Here is a 20505-nt window from a genome sequence, read left to right as displayed (position 1 = left end):
ACTATGGTCATGATGAGAGCTCTGTGTTCCAAAAAGAAAATAATTTCCTCTGTAGTATTCAGCAGCTAATTTACAAATCTGTTTAACTTTTTAGCACCAGTTGATTAAAAAAAAAAAAAAAGTTTTCCACCGGAGTACCCCTTTAGAGTCATAACATATATAAGACAACCAGTATGGTTCAAGTGGGCACTGTCAGATACAAAAACTTTTTATAGGTTGCACATCTTGGCAAAACATTAAAGGGGTACTCCGATTTCTTTCTAATCAAATGGTGCCAGAAAGTTAAACAGATTTGTAAGTCACTTCTATTTAAAAATCTTAATCCTTCCAGTACTTATCAGCTTCTGTATGCACCACAGGAAGTTCTTTTCTTTTTTGAATTTCTTTTCTGTCTGACCACAGTGCTCTCTGCTGACATCACTGTTCCTGTCAGGAACTGTCCAGAGCAGGAGAGGTTTGCTGTGGGGATAAGCTTCTAATCTGGGCAGTTCCTGACAAGGACAGAGGTGTCAGCAGAGAGCACTGTGGTCAGACTGAAAAGAATTACACAACTTTCTCTGTAGTATATAGCAGCTGATAATTACAGGAAGGATTAAGAGTTTTATATAAAAGTAATGCACAAATCTGTTTAAAGGGGTATTCCAGGCCAAAACTTTTTTTTATATATCAACTGGCTCCGGAAAGTTAAACAGATTTGTAAATTACTTCTATTAAAAAATCTTAATCCTTCCAATAGTTATTAGCTTCTGAAGTTGAGTTGCTGTTTTCTGTCTAACTGCTTTCTGATGACTCACGTCCCAGGACCTGTGCAGTTCCTATGGGGATATTTTCCCATCATGCACAGCTCCCGGGACGTGACATCATCATTGAGCAGTTAGACAGAAAACTTCAGAAGATAATAACTATTGGAAGGATTAAGATTTTTTAATAGAAGTAATTTACAAATCTGTTTAACTTTCTGGAGCCAATTGATATATAAAAAAAAGTTTTTGCCTGGAATGCCCCTTTAACTTTATGGAGCCAGTTGATTTGGAAGAATAGCTTTCCACAGGAGTACCCCTTTAAGCTTTCTATTATACTTCATAACATTTTTTTTTATTTCCTTTTTATCCAAATCATGGCTTATAAAAAAAGATTACTAGGGGTCCAAGCCCTGTGGGCTTTACTAGGTGCGCACCACTTTTTGTTGTTTTTTCTGTCTATAGCTTCTTGGCTCACAAATCTCTCCATTCTGCTGTTCATTCATTCTGACATCCACTCATCAAGCAGGGGTGTGTCTGAGGCAAGCACTGAGCCTGCCCTCACTCACCAAGCATTCACTTCCTCCCTAAGGGGGGGTTTACACAAGCAGATCTCCAGCAGGTATTACACTGCGGATCCGCCATTAAAGGACCACTGTATGCTGCTTTTACAGGTGCCTGCTCGGAGCGGCAATATGCCGCTACGAGCAGACACACTGCGATGTGCGAGTTGCCGTGCGCATGCACAGTATACTAGCACATCGGGGCAGCTCTCGGCCCAGCTCATAGAGCAGGGGGAGCGGCCGCGATGTGTGCAAGTGCACCGCGCATGCGCAGCGACTCACACATCGCTTGTGTGTCTGCTTGTAGCGACGTATTGCTGCTCCGAGCAGTCACCTGTAAAGGCAGCATACAGCAGCGGATGTACCCTAAGTCTGCTGTGCTGGGTCTCTTCATCCAATTACTGCAGGCTGCTCTGTAACCCCCTCCTCTATGTTTTCAACCACCAGAAACGGGCAAGTGGTCATGGGAAGTAGTCCTCACAGATGCTCTTGGCCCTGAGGGCACAGAGTGACAAATCTCTACCTGTACATACATAAGAGACACATCACTCAGGGCGGAGAGCAGCCACTGGGGACTGCCGCAATGATTACTTACCTAGTTCCAGATGGGCTTTTAAAACTTTAACTTCTCTGAAACACCTGAGCATTTCAGAGTGAATCAAAGTGTAGGCCGATGGCGCTCCCTGTCTTCTGTTTGGGAAGCATGACACAGCAGACAGGTTCCCTTTAAAGGATTATATATATATATATATATATATATATATATATATATATACACACACACACACACACACATATATATGTATAAATATTGTTATTTAATACACTGACCTCCAAACCCGGTCCTCTTCTAGCGTTTGGTGCTCATCTCGTCACACTGCACTCAGATAATCGATGGCAACAGCAATATTCTGCCTCGGCTGATGATAGACTGAGCAGCAGTCTAATGTAATGGACCCAGGCATCACACTGCTGCTCAGCCTATCACCCGCCAAGGCAGGACATCGCTGGGGCCGGCGATTACCTGAGCGCAGTGTCAGGCTACAAAAGCCGGAAGAAGAACGGGGCCAGTGGACAGGAGTTTAGTCAGAGTTTTCAATTTTTATTCTGACAGCCTGGGCATATAGAAGAAATGAAAATGTCTGCTAAGGTTCCCCCTTTAATAGAGTGGGCCAGTAACTAGCTGTAGTGGGGACCCGCCTCAACCAGTGATTGGCTGCGCAGGCATTTCCAGCCTTTTTCCTGTTTGTTAAGATAAGACCAGGAAGTGAAGATTGGAAGGGTGGTCTAAAATCTAAACACATTTTTTTGCCAGAAAACCCCTTTAAATGACTGCCTCATTTTTGGAAGACTGCTTCTGCAGTTTTTGAGCCAAAACCAGAAAAGCATTCAAAAGGAATGGGAAATATAAAGGAGGGACTTATACTTCTTCTTTCTTCTGGATCCACTTCTGAATGGCTCAAAAATGCCAACAAATTCCATAAAAAAGCCAGAAAACCTGTGTGGAAACCTAGCCTTAGGCTGCGTTTCCACTTGGCAGTCTTTTTTTTGGATTTCTACCACTGCAATTTTTGAGTCAAAACCAGAAGTGGATCGAGTAGGAAGGAGTCCAAGTCCTTCTTTTATATTTTCTTTTCCTTTTGGTTTCACTTCTGGATTTGTCAAAAACTGCAGTGGAAGTTTTCCAAAAAACAACCGAAAAAAACATATGTGGAAACCAAGTCTAAGGGTGCGTTCACACGGGCGGATTACCTGCGGATTTTCCGCAACGTATTTGCTGCGGAAAATCTGTAGCGGATTTTGGTACCATTGACTTCAAAGGGTCCAAAGGAGAATCTGCAAATCTGTCTCTATTGCGGATTTTCTGCTGATTTGCTGAATCTGATCTGCTCTTCTCGGCTGTCAGCAGCAGATTTTCCGCGGCAGAATCCGCCGCAAAATCCGCCACAGTCCCTACTGACTTCAATGGGGCTTGCGGCGGATTTTCCGCAGTGTACATTCCACCGCCGAAAATCTGCTGTGGACAGCCGATAAGAGCCCTCCCACTTTCAAATACGCAGCGGAAAACCCGCTAAAAAATCCGCGCGTGTGAACGTACCATAAGTATCACATATAGTGAACGTATCACATATAGTATTTTTGACCCAAATTCTTAGGGTGCGTTCACACTGCGGATATAGCGCTGAATCTCTGCTGGCGGAATTCAGCAAGCAGAGATTCAGCCTGGCAGCAGCTGGTGGCAGTAGGATCGCGTGGCACTGTGCCATCACCATTGATGGCTATGCAGTGCTCGCGGATGTCTGCACAAAGAATCAACACGTTCATTCTCTGTGCGGAACAATTTCAGAAGCGGTATTTTCTACCGCTGAAATTCCTCAGTGTGAACGGGTCTCGCGGAAGACCCATTCACAGTGATGTTAAAATTCACTGTGCGGAATTCCGTGGGATTTAGGTAGTGTGAACGCCAAAGCCAGGAGTGAAATTGTCACAAAGAAAAACTATAAGGTTAAAGTTTACAACTTTTTTTGTGTGTTGGCTCAAAATACAAACCAAAAGAGTACAAAGAGGTCCTGCAACTCCCTACTATAGAGCTAATGCTATATGAGGCTTTATAGGGTGTCATATGAGATTTTTCCAAAAACCTCCAAACATGCAGCACTGATGGAGCATACCACATTAAAAAAATATATATAAAAAATCCTGTGGCCAGTTGTCTATTGTCTGCCTATAGTAACACATGATAATATCTACATACACAGCATTTTGTTTTATGGTAGTTTTGGCATTATGGGTATTTTTCTCAAAACAGAAGTTTAAAGGGGTACTCCGGTGGGAATTTTTTTTTTTTTTTTTTTAATCAACTGGTGCAAGTAAGTTAAACAGATTTGTAAATTCCTTCTGTTTAAAAATCTTAATCCTTCCAGTACTTATCAGCTTCTGTATACTACAGAAGAAGTTGAGTTGTTCTTTTCTGTCTGACCACAGTGCTCTCTACTGACACCTCAGTCTGTGTCAGGAACTGTCCAGAGAAGGAGAGCTTGCTTTGGGGATTTGCTCCTACTCTGGACAGTTCCTGACATGGACAGAGGTGTCAGCAGAGAGCACTGTGGTCAGACAGAAAAGAACCACACAACTTCCTGTGGAGCATACAGCAGCTTATACGTACGGGAAGGATTAAAGGGGTATTCCAGGCAAAACCTTTTTTTATATATCAACTGGCTCCGGAAAGTTAAACAGATTTGTAAATGACTTCTATTAAAAAATCTTAATCCTTCCAATAGTTATTAGCTTCTGAAGTTTTCTGTCTAACTGCTCAATGATGATGTCACGTCCCGGGAGCTGTGCATGATGGGAGAATATCCCCATAGGAACTGCACAGCTCCCGGGACGTGAGTCATCAGAGAGCAGCTAGACAGAAAACAGCAACTCAACTTCAGAAGCTAATAACTATTGGAAGGATTAAGATTTTTTAATAGAAGTAATTTACAAATCTGTTTAACTTTCCGGAGCCAGTTGATATATAAAAAAAAGTTTTGGCCTGGAATACCCCTTTAAGATTTTTATATATAAGTCATTTTCAAATCTGTTTAACTTTCTGGCACCAGTTGATTTAAAAAAAAAAAATTTCCACCAGAGTACCCCTTTAAGTTATGGAATTTTTTTACATGTTCTTTTTTTTTCTCTTCCATGTTTCTCTTATATGCATTTTACAACACACACATACAAATCTGCATGAAGAAGGCCAAAATCCCCCATATGTATATTATCTTGTCCTTCTTGTAAGTGCAACACAAAAAAACCCTGTGTGAACAAGCTCTTAAGGTAATCTAGCCATAAAGTCAGATGGCAAACCATGGCATATGTGCGCGCTCACAAATATGTTAATTTCCATCAATATTTTGTTTGTGATCTTTCAGATGTCCATTGTTCTGGCTGGAAAAACCTTTGCAAGTCTATAGGGCCATACAGCTGGCAATCCCCTGGGAGGGCGGCCTGTTAATAGGAATGCTACAAAGAAGCTGATGTCTAGTTGTGAATACAGCTTATGTGTATTGCATAATGCATGGTTTCCCAACTAGGGTGCTTGCAAAACTACAACTCCCAGCATGCCCGGACAGCTAAAGTGCAAATTCAAGAGCATTGTACAGCATAAAAGAAAAAGCCGAAACAATACAAAATAATACATTTTCCCCTTGTGCAAGACTTGTAGATAAGTTTTTTTTTTCTTTTGCAAAAAAAAAAGTTTCCAGATGATGAGATTATGTTGACAATTTGACAGAGCATATAGTTCAGGGACAATCTTTTTAGTTGCTTAAAGGGGTACTCCGCCCCTAGACATCTTATGCCCTATCCAAAGGATGATGTCTGATCGCTGGGGGACCCCCGCGATCTCGGCTGCGGCATCCAAGACATCCGGTGCACGGAGCGAACTTCGCTCGGATGACTACTGATGCGGGGCAGAGACTCATGATGTCACGGCCACGCCCCACCTATGATGTCACGGCCACGCCCCCTCAATGCAAATCAATGGGAGGCGGCGTGATGGCCATCACGCCCCCTCCCATAGACTTGCATTGAGGGGGTGTGGCCATGACGTCACAAGCCTCCGCCGCTACACCTGACCCTCTAAAAGAATGCTGGGTGCAGCAGGGAGATTGCGGGGTCCCCAGCTGCGGGATCCCCGCGATCAGAAATCCTATCCCCTATCCTATAGATAGGCGATAAGATGTCTAGGGGCAGTGTACCCCTTTAAAGTTTTATCATAATTCTATCCCTATGCTAAGTTTGAAAGAAGCAGAGGTGTAGTGAAAGCAGCAGCATCAGCTTCTGATAAGCCATACAACCATTAGACCAGTGTTTCCCAACCTGGGTGCCTCCAGCTGTTGTAAAACTACAACTCCCAGCATGCCCAGACATCCTTATGCATTGAGGGGGCGTGGCCATGGCATCACGAGCAGGCGTGGCTGTGACATCACGAGTGGGCGTGTCCGTGACATCACAAGCCTCCGGCGCTGCCCCTGACGCTTTAAACGAATGCCGGGTGTTTGGGCATGCTGGGAGTTGTAGTTTTGCAACAGCTGGAGGCTCCCTTTATGGGAAACACTGATGTAGGCACTGAGCATAAAGACCTGATGCATGCCCTTGTACACCATACAGCATCTATAGACTCCTATGCAAACAAAAGTATCCGGCATGTGACGTGGCATGCTGGATTTTATAAAAACTTCCTTAGAACCGATGCTTTGTATGATGTACCGGCTTCATAATGGGACCTGACTCACTGCAGGGAAATAAGGTCTCGTCCTTGCAGAACGTCCAAATGATGAATTGTATAGATCATCCCGTGAGTCACGGCCTTCAGCAATGTACCCAGACGCTGAGCACGATCACAAATGTAGATTTACAGCATTAACCCTCCCTTCAAGGCCTTACGGAAGCCTCTTGTCTCTCTATATAAATACTGAATGATTACCATTACAACATTATATAGCAGTGGTCTTCAACCTGCGGACCTCCAGATGTTGCAAAGCTACAACTCCCAGCATGCCCGGACAGCCGTTGGCTGTCCGGGCATGCTGGGAGTTGTAGTTTTGCAACATCTGGAGGTCCGCAGGTTGAAGACCACTGTTATATAGGGTTATTGTGATGAAGACGAACGGTGCAAAAGGTGCGAAAAAACACATTCTGTCACCAACTGCTATGAAGGTTGAAAAAAATTTAAGGGGTATTCCAGGAAAAAACTTTTTTTTATTTATCAACTGGCTCCAGAAAGTTAAACAGATTTGTAAATTACTTCTATTAAAAAATCTTAATCCTTTCAGTACTTATGAGCTTCTGAAGTTTAGGTTGTTCTTTTCTGTCTAAGTGCTCTCTGATGACACGTGTCTCGGGAACCGCCCAGTTTAGAAGAGGTTTGCTATGGGAATTTGCTTTTAAACTGGGCGGTTCTCGAGACAGGTGTCATCAGAGATTACTTAGACAGAAAAGAACAACCTTAACTTCAGATGCTCATAAGTACTGAAAGGATTAAGATTTTTTAATAGAAGTAATTTACAAATCTGTTTAACTTTCTGGAGCCAGTTGATATATATAAAAAAAAGTTTTTTCCTGGAATACCCCTTTAAATAAAAAGGAATTCAAAGAAAAGGATACAGAACAAGGATAGAAAAGACCTAATAGTATACAACAAAACAGAGAGAGTCCTTGATAAATATGTCATAAATAAATAGAGATAAAAGGTAGTAGTTACTGTATGTAAGCTGGCCTAGGGGATTAGATGTCTAGGGGCGGAGTACCCCTTTAAGAAAACATTCACATTCCTAAATCTGCCGAAGAAATTAAAATGTTAATGGAGTACTACAGTGAAAAACTTTTTTTTTTTTTTTTTAAATCAACTGGTGCCAGAAAGTTAAACAGATTTGTAATTTACTTCTATAAAAAAAGATCTTAATCCTTCCTGTACTTATTAGCTGATGAATACTACAGTGGAAATTCTTTTCCGTTTGAAACACAGAGCTGTCTGCTGACATCACGAGCACAGTGCTCTCTGCTGACATCACGAGCACAGTGCTCTCTGCTGACATCTCTGTCCATTTTAGGAACTGTCCAGGGTAAAAGGAAATCCCCATAGCAAACATATGCTGTTCTGGACAGTTCATAAAATGGACAGAGATGTCAGCAGAGAGCACTGTGGTCGTGATGTCAGCAGACAGCTCTGTGTTTCAAAAAGAAAAGAATTTCCGCTGTAGTATTCAGCAGTATTAGTACAGGAAGTATTAAGATTTTTTAATAGAAGTAATTTACAAATCTGTTTAACTTTTTGGCACCAGTTGATTTTCAGTTGAGTACCCCTTTAATTCTTTCATCAGATCCGCTTCAATAGCGTATGTCCAAGCGGTCCTAGTGCCGTCAATTTTCTCTGGGTGGACATTCCGTAGTGCTAAAAATGCCCAAAAATGGGGCCTACATTTTAGAAATTGTATTAGGCTAGGAACACACACAACTGTCACAAAAAAATAAATGCTTATACATGTTGCTGACTAGTTCATGCAGATGCTTTACATGTCTTTTCTGTGTGTCTAGTATCTGTATTTGGCTGACAAATCCCTCTGTTCTGCTGCTCACTCATCCTGACATCCACTGCTCAGGAAGGGGCGTGTCCAAGGCAAGCACTGAGCGCAACCTCACTCACCATGCATTCACTTCCTCCCTGAGTCTGCTGTGCTGGGTCTCTTCATCCAATCACTGCAGGCTACTCTGTAACCCGCTTTTTCTGTTTTCAGTCAGGAGTCTGATAAACAAGACAGGAGTGAGCACAGAGGAGTGCTAGTCCCACCCTCACTGCCTGGATTTTGTCCCAGCCTTTGTTTCAGCTGGGACAAATATAATGCTGCATAACTTCAGTATGCTGCAATTTAGGAAAAATGCCACTGAGCCTAAAAACATTTTAAAAAGCCACGTGTATGGTGTTTCATATTCCCCTATTGCCTTTAGTTGTCTGGTAATGCTGGGAGTTGTACCTTTACAACAGCTGGAGGCACACTGGTTGGGAAACACTGCCCTATTGATTCCCAGCTAACATCTGACGGCCTGTGTTTTTGGCCTTAAAAAAAAAACACAATGCAGCAAGTATGGTGTTTCTTTTTTAAAGGGGTACTCCGCTGCTCAGTGTTTGGAACAAACTGCCACGCCCCCTCCCATAGACTTTCATTGAGGGGGCGGGGCATGACACCATGAGGGGGCGGGGCTAGACATCACGAGCTCCTGGCGCCGGCTCCAGTGTTCGGAACAGTTTGTTCCAAACGCTGAGCAGCGAAGTACCCCTTTAACAAAATGATGTTTTTTTTTTTTTTTAAATACAATTTTGAATTCATGGGAATTTTTTCTTTTTATTTCAAATTCTAACTCAAGTACTATCTGTATTTTATGCCTTTAGGGCCTTTATATTATAACATTTCTGGAGCTGATGTAGAAATTTGTTTGAATTCCTTTTTTTTTCACACTAGTCCTACAAAAATGACAGCTTGTGTATTTTGACACATTATAGAGCGGAGCAGCGCGCAAGAGACTTTATGGCAGCAGCAGGTTGGGTTTCTTATGCATGGGCGAAAAGTGTGTGTTTTCTCATATTAGATAATGTAGGATCAAGTTATGTTTAGTTTCTTTCCTCAATGACTATTTGCATGATTCGTGCTAGTTACAATGGGATCAACCCTGCCATGTGCCTGCTGGGGGTGAGGAGGTGGCAGTCTGTCCGAGCCTAATGGCTTTTATGCCTTGGGAGAGAACAACAGTATCATAAAAGTGGCAATGCTGAAGTGTAATGGCGCTAATCACACAATAAGGCCATGTTCACACAACAGAATTTCTGTGTGGAAGTTGGCAGAAAAATTCCACTCCAAAATTCTGTTGTAGCAGCGTCCAATTACCGTATTTTTTGCCGCATAAAATGCACTTTTTCTTCCCCAAAATTGGGGGGGAAAGTTGGTGCGTCTTATACGGCGAATACCTGTGGCCATCAACGGCCGGGACCCGCAGCTAATACAGGACATCACCGATCGCGGTGATGCCCTGTATTAACCCTTCAGACGTGGCGATCAAAGCTGACCGGCGTGTCTGAAGCGAAAATAACACTAACCCGGCTGTTCAGTCGGACTGTTCGGGACCCCCGCGGTGAAATCGTGGCGTCCCGAACAGCTTACAGGACACCGGGAGGGACCTTACCTGCCTCCTCGGTGTCTACTCCGTGCTGGGATCCCCTGCATGGCTGGCGCTCTCCTTCGACGTCATCACGTCGTCGCGCACGCCGTCCCGTCATCCAATAGGAGCGGCGTGCGTAGCGATGTGATGACAACGACGTGATGACGGCGACGGAGAGTGTGGATTCCGGGGAAGAAGACTTCCGAAGCGTCGGGGACACCACGGGAACGTGGCGACAGCGATGGAGCGACATCCAGGGCAGCGGTGACGGGTCCGGAGCGGCGGGGACACGTGAGTATTACCTCCTATACCAGTGGTCTTCAACCTGCGGACCTCCAGATGTTGCAAAACTACAACTCCCAGCATGCCCGGACAGCCAACAGCTGTCCGGGCATGCTGGGAGTTGTAGTTTTGCAACATCTGGAGGTCCGCAGGTTGAAGATCACTGTTGGGTTCAGAATCTTTTTTTTCTAGATTTTGGACCTTTAAAATAGGGTGCGTCTTATATGCCGGTGCGTCCTATAGGGCAAAAAATACGGTATTTTTAATGAGATTCTGCTGCACCGTGCACACTGCTAAGTTATTTGCCATGGAAATCCTGACTCTGGCCTCCGCAGAAAGAAATAACATGACAATTCTTTCTGCGGAATCCTCTCGGAAATGCATTGCTGTCTATGGAGACAGCGCATTGGCGAGCTGTCCTAGTGCCGGCATGTTCTGCCGACACCTGCTGTTTGTGGAGACGTGCGACTAAACTAATATGGGGCATGGAACATCTTAGCTATGAGGAGCGATTAAAGGAGTTACAATTGTTTAGTCTTGAGAAGAGACGTTTAAGGGGGGATATGATAAACGTATATAAGTATATTAATGGCCCATACAAAAAATATGGAGAAAAACTGTTCCAGGTTAAACCCCCCCAAAGGACGAGGGGGCACTCCCTCCGTCTGGAGAAGAAAAGGTTTAGTCTAAAGGGGTGACACGCCTTCTTTACCGTGAGGACTGTGAATTTATGGAACGGTCTACCTCAGGAACTGGTCACAGCAGGAACAATTAAAAGCTTTAAACAGGGTTAGATACATTCCTGGAACAAAATAACATTAATGCTTATGCAGAATTATAAAACTACATCCCTTCCCCTTATCCCCTTACACCCTTCCCTTCAATCCCCTGGTTGGACTTGATGGACGTATGTCTTTTTTCAACCATACTAACTATGTAACTATGTAACTGCCAGAATTTTCCCGGCAGACATTCTACAACAATTCTACCATGTGAACATGGGCTAATATGAATAAAACAGCGCTATCATACTATACAAGTGAGCCCTTATTCTATAGTGTGCAGTGCAGCACATAGGGGACGATTTATCCAAACCTGTGTAGATAAAGAGTGGTGCAGTTGCCCATAGCAACCAGTGAGCTCACCTCTTCATTTTTAAAAAGTTCTCTGAAAAAGGAAAGAAGCAATCTGATTGGTTGTTATGGGTAATTGCACCACTCTTCCTTTACACAGGTTTTGATAAATTGATAGTGCTGGGGAAAGGGTGTTTCTAGAACTGTGGTTCTTAACCTTGTTGGAGGTACTGAACCCCACCAGTTTGATATGCGCATTCACCAAACCCCTCTTAAAGGAGATGTACGGTGCTCACTTTTCTTATTTTATCCGTTCCGGGCTGAAAAATAAAAGAAAACAAATGTTCTCTTACCTGCCTAGGCTGCCCCGGTGCTTCAGTACCAGTGTTCGGTCCCCGGGCTGTATTCTTCTTACTTCCTGTTAGCCCGGCACGATGTCCCGCCTCGGTCGGTGATAGGCTGAAGCTCCGTGTGACGTGTCGGGCTAACAGGAAGTAAGAAGAATACAGCCCGGGGACCGAACGCCTGTACCGGAGTACCGGGGGAGCGTAGGCAGGCAAGAGGAAGCTTATTTTCTTTTTTCTGCAGCCCGGAACGGATACAATAAGAAAAGTAAGCACCGGACATGTCCTTTAATTGGAAAAATAAAATATGATTTTTTCAAATTCAAAACATAGGAGGTATATATTTAAGTATATATTTATACATAGGTGCACAAAATGAACAAAACCATTAAGAACAAAGAACAAAACCATGAAAACATGATTTTCACACAAAAACATAATGAATATTTACTGCAAATCAGTGTGACTTCTGCTGTTGTCTTTAGGAGACCAGTTCAGAAATGCGCGGCTTTACCTTGGCAAGTGCCACTCTCATGTCTTATCGCAACAATGGCAGTGTTCCCCCACATTAGGCAGGCAGTGTTCCCCCCACATTAGGCAGGCAGTGTTCTCCCACATTAGGCAGGCAGTGTTCCCCCACATTAGGCAGGCAGTGTTCCCCCACATTAGGCAGGCAGTGTTCCCCCCACATTAGGCAGGTAGTGTTCCCCCACATTAGGCAGGCAGAGTTCCCCCACATTAGGCAGACAGTGTTCCTCCACATTAGGCAGACAGTGTTCCCCCACATTAGGCAGACAGTGTTCCCCCACATTAGGCAGGCAGTGTTCCCACACATTAGGCAGTCAGTGTTTCCCCACATTATGTAGGCCAGTGGTCTTCAACCTGCCGACCTCCAGATGTTGCAGAGTTGTAGTTTTGCAACATCTGGAGGTCCACAGGTTGAAGACCACTGATGTAGGCAGTGTTCCCCCACAGACATACAGCCTTCAGCCATATACAGTGTATGGCTGGAGGCTGTATGCCTGTGTACTGCCCACTTCAGTGCTCCGACCACCGCTCCGGCTATAGCAGTAGGTCTCGGGACCGGTGGTCGGAGCACCAAAGATGACGTGCCGCTGGTCACTTACCAAGCTGGCTAGCACGCGTCTTCCTCCTTCTCTTTCCTCCGGTCCTCGGCGCCTTCGTTTCCATGGGCGCACGCACGGGACGCAGGGAGTGAATAGTGATGGTGGGAATTGCCCCATCGCTACAGGACGGGCAAACACCTGCTCTGCTTGGGGCCCCGGGCCAGCTCGGGGGCCCCAAACAATTGCTTGGTTTGCCTGTCCTCCCCCGCCGAACCCCCGGGACTGACTCACCGAACCCCTGGGGTTAAGAACCACTGTTCTAGAAACTCTAGTTCACACACATCTAGGAAAGACAAGGATGATAGAATCTGTGAGTCTAGGTTTCCAATGGTTTTTATAAGAAAAAAATAAAAAGACCCCCACAAAAGCCACACAGCATTTTTGTGATGAAAAAAACACCAGATGTTTGCTGAAAGTCAATAGGGAATTATGAAACGCCAAACCCACTTGGCATTCTTTTCCTTTGACGTTTTTTTTCACTCATGTTTGTGTGTGGTTTGGGGGTCACTATGTTTTTAAAAAAATGTAAGCATATTAAGACAATGGCATTTTTTTTTCTTTTGGCTGAACTCTTGGCGTCCGCAGTCTGCGGAATGTCCGCACAGAGATTTTCCATGCGGACATTCTGGATGTGTGAACATGGCCTCAAGCTGCTGCCAGACACCTTTGATTGTTGCTTATCCCGCTTTAAAATAAGTTATTAGGCATGTTAAAATCCAACATTCCTAATCCTTCTGTCTATCTACCCCTAGTCCACAGGGGACACACATTCTGGACACCCTCACACACAGACGATTTTCGACTAGAGAGTTCCACCAACGTTTGTCTAATGTGTATAGCCAAATTTAGTTTCCTATATAAAACAACTCTATTTTGTCTAATGTAGGAAAATAAAGATGACTGAAATGTCAAGGCAATGATCTCCAACCTCTAGCAATCACGCATACGATACCACAGTGCCCTCTGGTGGCCCTGTCTCGTCTTGTCTCTTGTACAGTCTTGTATTGGTCACAGTGTATATAGTATATACCTCATGATTTTTTGTTTTCGTCTTGCTTCTTGCTTTGTGATCTTGCATGAGCTTGGTCTGTTGTTGCCAGTCTTTGAGAATTTTTTCATTCCTTACAAGAAAAATAACATTGGAAGATGTCTTATTTTAACCTTGGATCATTGACCTAAAGTGCAGTTATAAAGCTACAACACAAAAAGCTGCAAATGAAAGAGTGACCATTGTGACTATCCTGCCTTATCGAAGTACCTTCTGCCTCTATGTTTTGTTATTGTGTATGGTATTATATACAAGATGAGGACCTGGGGTTGCCCGTTTTACCTACCAAAACCTTGTGGAAAAGGAAAAGCATTAATGATGCTGTTGTTCTCATATCCCGACTCATATCCCGTCCTCATATCCCGACCTCATATCCTGCCCTCATATGCCGCCCTCATTTCCCGTCCTCATATCCCGTCCTCATATCCCGCCCTCATATCCCGCCCTCATATCCCGCCCTCATTTCCCGCCCTCATATCCCGACCTCATATCCTGCCCTCATATCCCGCCCTCATTTCCCGTCCTCAAATCCCGTCCTCATATCCCGCCCTCATATCCTGACCTCATATCCCGAGCTCATATCCTGCCCTCATATCCCGTCCTCAAATCCCGACCTCATATCCTGACCTCATATCCCGCCCTCATATCATGTCCTCATATCCCGCCATCATATCCCGTCCTCAAATCCTGTCCTTATATCCCGCCCTCATATCCCGTCCTCATATCTCAACCTCATATCTCCCCTGCAAGTATTTTCTGTTCTTGCCTGCCAGACAATTAAATCATACTTCACCATCACATTGGTCCAGCAGCAGGATGTATAAAAGTCCCTAACAAACTCTGCAGCAAAGAGTAACACAATCAATATATTTACCAGATTTCCCATAGACATCTGGCATCTCAGTGACAACCCCCCCCCCCACCCCCCCATAAAGGTGTTTTTCACCCATTTATTACTGTAACACATGTGTTTATATATTTTTCTACATTGCAGTGAAGTACCCCTTTAACAAAGTGATGTTTAAAAAAAAAAAAAAAAAAAAAAAAAGTACAATTTTGAATTCTTGTGAATTTTTTCTTTTTATTTCAAATTCTAACTCAAGTACTATCTGTATTTTATACCTTTAGGGCCTTTATATTATAACATTTCTGGAGCTGATGTAGAAATTTGTTTGAATTCCTTTTTTTTTTCACACTAGTCCTACAAAAATGACAGCTTGTGTATTTTGACACATTATAGAGCGGAGCAGCGCACAAGAGACTTTATGGCAGCAGCAGGTTGGGTTTCTTTTGCATGGGCGAAAAGTGTGTGTTTTCTCATATTAGATACCGTATATACTCGAGTATAAGCCGACCCGAGTATAAGCCGAGGCCCCTAATTTCAACCCAAAATCCCAGGAAAAGTTATTGACTCGAGTATAAGCCTAGGGTGGGAAATACATCATCCCCCCCTGTCATCATCCAGACCCCCGTCATTAACATCCTCATCATCATCACCGCCTGTCATCATCCAGACCCTCATCATCATCACCTGTCATCATCCCCTTGTCATCATCCCACACCCCCCCTTCATCATTCCCTTGTCATCATCCCCACCCCCCTTCATCATCATCCCACACACCCCCCTTCATCATCCCCACCCCCCTTCATCATCCCCTTGTCATCATCCCCACCCCCTTCATCATCCCCTTGTAATCATCCCACACCCCCCCCCTTCATCATCCCCTTGTCATCATCCCACACACCCCCCTTCATCATCCCACACCCCCCCTTCATCATCCCCCCCCCCCTTCATCATCCTCTTGTCATCATCCGCCCGCAGTGGTCTTCAACCTGCGGACCTCCAGAGGTTTCAAAACTACAACTCCCAGCAAGCCCGAGCAGCCATCGGCTGTCCGGGCTTGCTGGGAGTTGTAGTTTTGAAACCTCCGGAGGTCCGCAGGTTGAAGACCACTGCGGCCTTCGACATCATCCAGCCCCCTCTCGCCCCCCTTTAGTTCTGTACAGTACTCACCTCCGCTCGGCGCTGGTCCGGTCCTGCAGGACTGTCCGGTGAGGAGGTGGTCCGGTGGGATAGTGGTTCCGGGCTGCTATCTTCACTGGGGGCGACTCTTCTCCGCGCTGTGGGCCCGGAATAGAGGCGTTGCCTTGACAATGACGCAGAAGTACGTTGGCAATGAACGTACCTCTGCGTCGTTGTCAAGGTAACGTGACTATTCTGGGGCCGGGCCCGAAGCACTTAGAAGAGGCCTCCCCGGTGAAGATAGCAGCCCGAAACCCCTATCCCACCGGACCACCTCCTCTCCGGACAGCCCTGCAGGACCGGCCATCGCCGAGCGGAGGTGAGTACTGTACAGAACTAAAGGGGGGTGAGAGGGGGCTGGATGATGTCGAAGGCCGCAGTGGTCTTCAACCTGCGGACCTCCGGAGGTTTCAAAACTATAACTCCCAGCAAGCCCGGACAGCCGATGGCTGCCCGGGCTTGCTGGGAGTTGTAGTTTTGAAACCTCTGGAGGTCCGCAGGTTGAAGACCACTGCGGGTGGAGAGTTCACTCGAGTATAAGCCGAGGGGGGTGTTTTCAGCACGAAAAATCGTGCTGAAAAACTCGGCTTATACTCGAGTATACACGGTAATGAAGGATCAAGTTATGTTTAGTTTCTTGCCTCAATGACTATTTCAATACAAGTTTCTAGCCAGCTCATAAAATTCACAGTTTGGGATCCCAACTTGGAGCTACGTGGTTCAGCACTGGATTTCTGGGTAGAAAGTAGAGTCCTGACCACCACACTCAAACACAATGATTAACAACCTTGTTCATACTAATAATACAAAAATACAGCTCTTCCTGAAAGAAAAGATAATGATATGGCTTCTTTGAAGAAAAAATAAAAATACTATTACTATTGTTATAATAGTAAGCCATTAAAGGGGTACTCCGCTGGAAACCTTTTTTATTTATTTTTTTTTATTTTTTTTAATCAACTGGTGCCAGAAAGTCAAACCGATTTGTAATTTACTTCTTTTAAAAATCGTAATCCTTCAAGTACTTAGCTTCTGTATGCTGCAAAGGAAGTTCTTTTATCTTTGGATTTCCTTTCTGTCTGTCCACAGTGCTCTCTGCTGACACCTCTGACCAATTTAGGAACTGTCCAGAGTAGGAGCAAATCCTGATAGCAAACTTATCCTGCTCTGGACAGTTCCTGACAAGGACAGAGCTGTCAGCAGAGAGCACTGTGGTCAGACAGAAAATAAATTAAAAAAGAAAAGAACTTCCTCTGGAGCATACAGCAGCTGATAAGTACTGGAAGGATTAAGATTTTTAAACAGGAGTAATTTACAAATCTATTTAACTTTCTGGCATCAGTTGATTTAAAAAAATGTTTTCCGGCGGAGTACCCCATTAAATACAATTATAAAGAAAGGAAAACAATTACCTAGTCATTAAAGAACATACATTAACCCCTTATCGACCACGGACGTAAATGTACGTCCTGGTTTGGCGGCACTTCCCGCACCAGGACATACATTTACGTCCTGTGTATGACCACGAGCGTCGGAAAGGTGCTAGCGTCATACACGGCAGGTTTCGGAAGCTAGCAGCAGCCGGGGACCCGCCCGTAATGGACGACATCCGTGATCGCATGGCTGTCCGCCATTAACCCCTCAGATGCCGTGATCAATACAGATCACGGCATCTGCGGCATTGCGGTACTTTGATTGGATGATTGGATCGCCCGCAGCGCTGCCGCGGCCATCCGATCATCCAGCATGGCGGCCGGAGGTCCCCTCACCTGGCTCTGGCCGTCTCCCGGGGTCTTCTGCTCTGGTCTGAGATCGAGCAAACCAGAGCAGAAGATAGCCGATACTACTGAGCAGTGTGTGTCCTATGCATAGCACTGCACAGTATTAGCAATCAAAGGATTGCTATAGATAGTCCCCTATGGGGACATAAAAAGTGTTAAAAAAAAATTGAAAGATGTAAAAATAAAAAGTAAAAAAAAAGTGAAAAATCCCCTCCCCCAATTAAAATGAAAATTATCCGTTTTTCCCATTTTACCCCCAAAAAGCGTTTTTTTTTTTTAATAAACGTATTTGGTATCACCGCCTGCGTAAATGTCCCAACTATCAAAATATAATGTTAATGATCCCGTACGGTGAATGGCGTAAACGTAAAAAATTTAAAAAGTCCAAAAATGCTGCTTTTTTGTCACATAAAAAAAAAAAATGATAAAAAATTATCTAAAAGTTTTATATATGCAAATGTAGTATCTAAAAAAAAGTACAGATGACGGCGCCAAAAATGAGTCCTCATACCGCCCTATATACGGAAAAATGAAAAAGTTATAGGTGGTCAAAATAGGGCGATTTTAGATTACTGATTTTGTACAAAAAGTTTTAGATTTTTTTTAAGCGGTACAAAAATATAAAAGTATCTAGCCATGGGTATCATTTTAATCGTATTGACCCACAGAATAAAGAACACATGTCATTTTTACCGTAAATTGTACAGTGTGAAAACGAACCCCTCCAAAATGTGCAAAATTTTGGTTTTCATTTAAATTTCCTTCCTAAAAATATTTTTTGGGGGGTTCGGCGTACATTTTATGGTAAAATGAGAGTTTTCATTACAAAGTACAATTGGTCACGCAAAAAACAAGTCCTTATATGGGTCTGTAGATGGAAATATAAAAGAGTTATGGATTTTAGAAGGCGAGGAGGAAAAAAAGAAAATGCAAAAATAAAATTGGCCTGGTCCTTAAGGTGAAAATGGGCTTGGTCATTAAGGGGTTAAGGATTAAATTCCCCAACAGTGCCATCAGATGATAATTAAAGTGCTGTCCATGAAAGGCCCCTTTCACACTATAAATTCATCCGTTTTAAAGACCCGTTATAATGTTCCGTTATGAAAACCATTAAAATCCCATACGGCCGTTACAAAATCCCATTATAGTCTATGGGATTTTTACATTCTCCGTTTTAACCCATCATAGCCCGTTACTCATAACGGACATTATTTTGTGATGGGAGTAAGTAACGGGAAAAATAGTACATGCACTTATGTACATCCGTTATTAATAACGGGCTATGACGGGTTAAAGCGGATAATGTAAAAATCCCATAGACTATAATGGGATTTTGTAAAGGACGTTTAACGGCCGATTTTAAGGGTTTTCATATCGGAACATTATAACAGGTCTTTAAAATGGATGAATTTATAGTGTGAAAGGGGCCTAATACACAGACGTGTCCTCTGAAGAGACCGAGACTCTTTCTAAACTAACTGATGGGGGTCATGAATCCCTAGCCATAAAACCCTTGAAGACAATATGTGCCCGATGAGTTTCCTGCTTTCACAAAGCTAAGAGACACATCCATGAGCCATAACTCACCTCTGCTTCTGAAGAACCATGGCTAGCCTTTCCTTCTCTTCGGCCTGTCTGTCAGCTTCTGACTTTCTTCTTTCTACAAGCATTGCAGGTCTAGAGAAATTTCCAAAAAAAGATGATTTTCACAGTGAATGTCAGCATTGGCGGAGCCTTAACATGAGCTGCTTGAGGAATTAAAGCTGTATAAAAATGAACTCATAAAATACTCAGCTTGAAATAAACTTCTAGGCGCTGTAATTGTCGCCTTCCTTCCATATTTCCCTCCTAATAATGTCACCATTCACAGCAATGAGGACTGTGTTTTCTGCATCTATAGTCTCTGAAATGGTCCATGGAGTTTACAAAGGAATTTTCCTACCATAGACATTTATAGTATCTCCAATGGTTCGGGCCCCAGAAGCTGTCAATATGCAACATATAGTTCACGGTGGAAAAAAAAAAACTTTAATTTCAAAAGAGCTTATTAAGGTTTTCAGATGGAAATACTACAGTTCTTACAGCAACAGGAACAACCCACACAGAGGAGTCGTCCAGCACTGCTAAGCATAGATAGTTAGAAATAATCAATATGGATTTTGGCTGTGAGGATAAGCCTCTGAGTTTTGTTTGTTGTGCCCAGGTACCTATCTCCTAGAACAGCAGTTCCCAACCTGGGGTACATTTCTTAAAGGGGTACTCCGCTGCTCAGCATTTGGAACAAATAGTTTCGAACGCTGGAGCCGGGAGCTCGTGACATCACGCCCTGCCCCCTCAATGCAAGTCTATGGGAGGGGGCGTAACAGCTGTCACGCCCCCTCCCATAGACTTGCGTCATGAAGGGGAGGGGCTATGACGTCACAAACTCCAGGTGCAGGCTCCCGCGTTCGGAACAGTTTGTTCCAAATGCTGAGCAGCGGAGTACCCCTTTAACTCCCATTAAGGTCAATAGGAAGAAATATGCAGGGGTGAAAAGTAAGTGTGACAGGATACAGTAGATCAATAACCCAGCTGAAAACTACATATGACAGACTAAAATAGTCCTGCAGAAAACCTACACAGTACTGAAGGGTCAAAAGAAAGCAGACAGAAGGCAATGGGCGCATGAACCAAAGTACTGAAGAATATGACATTTACCAGCCCCTGACAAAGCAATTAGACAGCGGAATGTCTGTTGGGTACACATGTGGTGGGTCTGTGCTACTATACATGGCTGGGAAATGTCATATTCTTCAGTACTTTGGTTCATGTGCCCATTATTTTC

At 44.0% G+C, this 20505-nt stretch overlaps 1 protein-coding gene across 4 annotated transcripts in view; it reads right to left on the bottom strand.

Annotated features, from left to right (window-relative positions):
* Positions 1-20505, bottom strand: part of LRRC27 (leucine rich repeat containing 27) — an 87436-nt gene that overhangs the window by 25867 nt on the left and 41064 nt on the right. For all 4 annotated transcript variants that reach the window (XR_008846212.1, XM_056529849.1, XM_056529850.1 and 1 more), the window contains exons 7-8: positions 19269-19358; positions 13860-13950 (exon numbers count right to left, since the gene is read on the bottom strand). Coding sequence is in view for 3 of the 4 variants with exons in the window: in XM_056529849.1 (XP_056385824.1) it covers positions 13860-13950; positions 19269-19358 (181 nt within the window). In the remaining variant the exon portion in view is untranslated. The remainder of the gene's footprint in view (positions 1-13859; positions 13951-19268; positions 19359-20505) is intronic.

The sequence above is a fragment of the Hyla sarda genome, chromosome 7, assembly GCF_029499605.1.
Source record: "Hyla sarda isolate aHylSar1 chromosome 7, aHylSar1.hap1, whole genome shotgun sequence".
NCBI lineage: Eukaryota > Metazoa > Chordata > Amphibia > Anura > Hylidae > Hyla > Hyla sarda.
Note: the sequence above shows the minus strand (reverse complement) of the source record. Positions and strands in the feature narration are given on the sequence as shown.